At 47.2% G+C, this 5387-nt stretch overlaps 1 protein-coding gene across 1 annotated transcript; it reads right to left on the reverse strand.

Moving 5' to 3' along the window:
* Positions 1 to 647: 647 nt before the first annotated feature.
* LOC149206138 (uncharacterized) lies at positions 648 to 4958 on the reverse strand. The gene is made up of 2 exons (XM_089397606.1): positions 4053 to 4958; positions 648 to 3803 (listed from the first exon to the last, which is right to left on the reverse strand). The coding sequence occupies exons 1-2, from the start codon at positions 4956 to 4958 to the stop codon at positions 648 to 650; spliced, it is 4062 nt and encodes a 1353-aa protein (XP_089253732.1).
* Positions 4959 to 5387: the final 429 nt, after the last annotated feature.

Here is a 5387-nt window from a genome sequence, read left to right on the forward strand (position 1 = left end):
AATTCTTCAGGAATTTTTGTGAATAAAACAGAGATATGGGCCTTGACTCCTGTGGTATCCCGTGAGCCGCCCAAAGTGAATACCACAGATCCAAACGCGGGCAGCAGTGGCCCTCCCTCGCTCGAACTGCCAACCTCCAGAAATTGCCCACATGGGAGCTGTGTGGCTCTGGCTCTCCTGTGACAGTAGCAATAGCAGCAATGATGGTGTTCGTCTGCTGCAGGAGTTCTAGAGGAGGACCCTCTCCCTGGTCCTCGTCTACTCGGCTGTCGCTCCCGTAGTTTGACCATGTTTGCTTCGTTGCCACCCTCGTATGCCCAGACCAATTCAATTTCCGAGCACCCTCCTCCTGCGTGCGAATTGACCCGTCGTGCTTCCCACTGAACCAGAAATCCTTCGAATTGCCTCCCCTGCTTTCTGCCACACCCCAAGTTGCAGCGGCAAACCAGAGCTTGTACTGCAGCTGAATTCCTGGCCTCCCTCGGCTCACAATTCCTCTGCTCCCACATCCGTCTGAATTTAACTTGCCAAGGCTCCCGCATTGTTTGCTGAAATCGAGTTCTGAGCTTCCTCTTCCCCAGAGCATTAACTGCATTCTGCCCCAGCGCATTAACTGCAATGAATTCCATCGCATGTATGCTGAACCGTTAAACATTGACGGTCGAACCAGCTTCATAAAGATCACCACGAGGCGGCACATGCTGGGCATGTGGCTCGTCCTTCCTCAACACGTCATCACCCGCATCCGGGGATTCAACATCCTTGTGGAGTATGTTTTCACATTCCTGTTTCTGTTGGTTGTTTAAGATGATGTCCAGTTTACCTTCTTGGAAGGCCTGGTTGCAATCTACGCCAATGTTTGCCATGAGATCCGCGATCTTGTTACCTTCTCTTTTGGTGTGATTGAAGGAGAGGGCGTTGTGACTGCGCAATTCATGGGCAATATTGCTCAACCTGGCCTCTAATCTCCAACTGTCTGCTACCTTCCTGGCTTGAGAGCCATTCTGAATGCGAGTAGCCATGTTTATGAGGATTTGAGAATCTCCCTCTACGATTAGCGGTTGAAGATTGAGTCGTTTTGCTGCCAGGATCCCCTGCCACATGCCTTCCAACTCCGCCGAATTGTTGGTGTCCCATCCCATGTTTCCGAAGTAGGCCTGTATGGGTGAGCCTTCGTGATTTCTTATGATGCCGCCAAATCCTGCTGGCCCCGGGTTGCCTTTTGAGGCCCCATCGAAATTAAGTTTGTATGTGTTTATGGGAGGGGCAGTCCAGCCCTGGTTCTCCTTTCCTCTGCGTTTCACCGCTTGATGCATGGTCGACTCTTGAGGCAGCTGCAGCATCCAGTTGTCTAGGATGTTTTGCTCTTTGTCTGTTGTGGGAAGATCCTCTTTACACCAAGTTTTCAACATCATAGTTTCCTGTAGATTGCTGTGTATGCTGTTCCAAATGCTCTCATTAGTTCTGCTTTGATTTTTGAATATGCGCCTGTTCCTCTCCTTCCATATATTCCATAGTAGAATGCCCGGGATAAGATTCCACAAGTGGTTGAGAATCTCACACTTGTAAGGTCTTTTCGGCCATTGGCGAATGGTGTTGATGATGCCTTCAACTTCCCGGCATCTCCTTTGGCATTTGAATTCTACCTTTTCCCAAAAATGAGTGGCGATTGAGCAGGTTTGCAGAAGATGCTGCAATGTTTCCTCATTTTGGGAGCAATTATGGCATATGGAAGGTCCATGAAAATTACGTTTCCTTAGCTTGTCCCAAGTAAGAATCTTCTTGTGCCCAACTAGCCAGAGGAAGTGTGATATTTTAGGCCAGGCTTTGAAGCTCCATATTCTTTCCCATAGAGGGTCTGGTTTGATGGGGGAGTTGCCTAACAGATTGTAGGCTTCTGAGGTGGTATATGTCCCTTTAGTTTGGTAGCCCCATCTGAGGATGTCCTCATTGTTTTCCTGTCTGATTCTTCTTTTATTTAACTCGCTCTCCAGTGCCAATGTCTCTTGAGGGCTTGTGCTGTTGGTGATTCGATTGCCTGATTGCCATTTCCTGAACCCGTTCTCCACCTCCTGTGTCCAGAATTGGTGCACCGTGGCTTGCTGCTGCTCCTGGCTGTTAGGAATGATCGTTGCAGGGAGAACATTTGAAAGTTTAGGCATCTGGTTCCAGGCATCATTCCAGAACCTAGCATTGTGTCCATTCCGTATTTCCCAAAAGCTGTGTTTCTGAATGAGCTGATGATGCTGTTTAGCTGCATTCCATATAAGTGACCCATTGATAGTGGGTGTGAATCTGATGAGCTCTGCTTGGGGCATGTTGTTGGTGTATTTGGCAGTCCATATTTTGGCCCATAATTTCTCTGGATTTGTTACCCATTGCCACCATATTTTCGCCGTCATGATTGTGTTGCTATGCTCAGGGTCCCGAAGTCCAATTCCTCCTTTGTTCTTGGGTTTACAAACAGTATCCCATTTGACCAGTGCCCATTTACGGTTGGTGGCAGAACTTCCCCACAGAAAGTCGCGCTGCAGATTTCTCAATCTCTTTAGAACCCATTTGGGTGCGGCCAAGATGGAAAAAAGATAGAGCGGCATGGCCTGCAGGACAGCCTTGAGAAGCACAACCCGACTAGCAAGATTTAGGGATCGATTGGTCCATAGACTGAGTTTGGACTCAAGCTTTTCCAAGAGAACTCTCCATGCCGGCTGCTTTATGGCTGAGGCTGTAAGGGGGGCACCCAGATACGAGGAAGGGAGAGAAGCAGATTGGAATCCCAGGATACGGGAGACGGCTCGTTTTACAGGCGGAGGGGTGTGGAAGAAAAAGACTTGAGATTTAGAATTATTGACCTGGGTTCCAGAGGCTTTAGAGAAGTCGTCGAGCAGGGATTTTAATTTAGAGGCTTCCTGAGCTGAAGGATAGCCATAGAGCATGGTGTCGTCTACAAATTGCTGATGAGAGGAGGCTGCTGTACTATGGATGGAGATCCCTTTGAGCTGATTGGAAAGAAGGGCTTGCTTGATGTGCCTACCTAAACCTTCCGCCATTAAAACAAAGAGGAAAGGTGACAGGGGGTCGCCTTGCCTGATGCCTCTGGAGGGCTTGAAGGGCCGGGAGGGTAAACCATTGACAAGGATGGAGAAATGGGAGGATGAGATGAGGCTCAGGATCCATCTTATCCAAGAATCACAAAAACCAAAGGCTTTCAGCATGTGCTTAATATAAGTCCAGCTGAGCTTGTCAAAGGCTTTGGATAGGTCGATTTTAAGAAGCATACCAGCTTGATTGGATGACTTGAGTGAATGTATGATTTCATGCGAGAGGATGATACCATCCATGATCTGTCTACCTTCAACATATCCTGACTGCTCCGGGGATATGAGCATGGGTAGCAGAGGTTTGAGCCTGTTCGCTATAACTTTGGATATGACCTTGTAGAGGACATTGCAGAGGGCTATGGGTCTGAATTTATCAGGGGTGATGGAGTTTTCCTCTTTTGGGATTAGAGCTATGAAGGTAGAGTTAAGGGAGGGAAGCATCCAGCGAAGGGCCCTGGACTCTTCAACTATTTGCCAGACCTCTATTTTAATTAAATCCCAGAAAGCATGAAAAAAAGTAGTTGTAAAGCCATCAGGTCCAGGGGCTTTACCTTCTTTGAGCTGCGCCATTGCTTCATCTACCTCGTGCATGAGAATTGGGCGCATAAGCAGTTCATTGTGCTCCTCTGTGACTAGCCTGGGAATGTTGTTTGTGATCTTCTCAATCGCATTCTTCCTGTCCACCGTCGGCTCCTGATGTACCTGTTTGAAATGATTGATGAGGATTTCCTCTATCTTTTCATGTTCTTCTTCCTTGGTCCCCTCTGGGTTTTTGATGAAAGGTATTTTGTTGTGCATTCTTCTTTGCACCGTGGTATTGTGAAAGAACTTAGTGTTGCGTTCCCCTTCTCTTAGCCATCTGATTCTTGATTTTTGTTTCCAATAAATTTCTTCTTGTTTCCTTCGTTCTTCGAGCTGATTGTAGATTTGCTTCTCTCTGCTCATGGTTGCCTCCGTGTGCCCTGTATTGATTATTGTCTGATGTAGATCCTTGAGCTCCTGATTAAGATCTTGTTGTGCTTCGAAAATGTTCCCAAAGGTTTCCCGATTCCATCGTTTAAGGTGGCCTTTTAGGAAGCGCAATTTCTGCTGTAGCTGGTACATCCTTGAGCCTTCAGGTGGGACAAAGGAGGTCCATATTGTTCTGACGAAGTCCTTGAATGCTGGATGCGTTAGCCAGAAGCCCTCAAAGCGAAACGGTTTTTTGGTGCTGTCCCCTGGTCTCTGCCAATGTAAAGCTATTGGCCAGTGATCCGATCCCGAGTGTGCAAGAATCTCCGCCGTGAAGTCACCGCCTAGATGGATCGCGTTGTCTGAGATCAAAAAGCGATCAAGTTTAGATGCGATCTGGTTCTTTCCTCCTCTGTGATTACTCCAAGTGTATGTTCCATTGCAAAAAGGCATGTCGATGAGCGAGGCATTGCGGATGAAGTCCTTAAAGTGTTCTGCTTCAGGTTCTAATCTGGATCTTCCTCCTATTTTGTCCTCGATTTTGGTAATCATATTGAAGTCACCTGCAACTATCCAAAGCGGATGCTGCCTGTTAGCATTTAGCGCCTCAATGGTGTCAAGAAGGACTTTTTTGTTTCCTCCCTCCTGAGGAAAGTAGACATTGGATAGGTTTCCATGAACCTTGGTGCCTAAAATATGAAAGGCAGCTTGAATGAGATGATGGGAGGCATGGAAGTCAGTGAGCGAAACTGCCTGAGTGTTCCAGGCAATTGCTAGCCCTCCCGAAGCCCCTGTTGCATCCACGGCTACTGAGCGGCAACCTGGCCAGGCTTTTGAAAGTATTCGACCCAACGTTTGACTGTTGCATTTGGTTTCTTGGAAGAAACACATTTGCGGTTTTTCCATCTTGATCATGTTTTTTAACATTCTAGATTTATTTGGGCTATTTAGCCCTCGTAAATTCCAAGAGATCAGCTTCATGGATAACTGGTTTGGGTAGGGCTGAAGTACTTCGTGAGCTTCGCATATCTCCCTGAGTCCACCAGGAGTTTGCCCACCTCCATTGTTCTCTGAAGATCTGTTTTTCTCCCTCTTTTTTTGGAGTCCGTCGGACGCTGGTTGCTGTCCCATTCACTTCCAGGTTGAATGCCTAATTGCTGTTGGTGGAAGGCCCTGGATAGTACTTCTTCCAGCTTTTCTATCTCCGTTTCTGAAATAGAGTTATACGCCTCTTTTCTACAAGCTAGCTCTAGTCCAATGATGTCCAGTCCATGGAGATCTATGCTTTCAGGCTCTACTTCCATGATGTGAGCTTGATTTGTGTCTTCTTGAGTT

The sequence above is a fragment of the Pinus tabuliformis genome, chromosome 1_2 (genome assembly GCF_031772625.1).
Source record: "Pinus tabuliformis cultivar Carrire ecotype Pingquan chromosome 1_2, CPIR1, whole genome shotgun sequence".
Classification (NCBI taxonomy): Eukaryota; Viridiplantae; Streptophyta; class Pinopsida; order Pinales; family Pinaceae; genus Pinus; species Pinus tabuliformis.

Excerpts from the sequence above, each read along its gene's own strand:
- LOC149206138 (XM_089397606.1), bottom strand. The coding sequence starts at position 4,958 with ATGGAAAAACCGCAAATGTGTTTCTTCCAAGAAACCAAATGCAACAGT. Across the intron at positions 3,804-4,052 it reads TCAATACAGGGCACACGGAG|GTACATCAGGAGCCGACGGT; the intron begins GCAACCATGAGC and ends CATTTCAAACAG.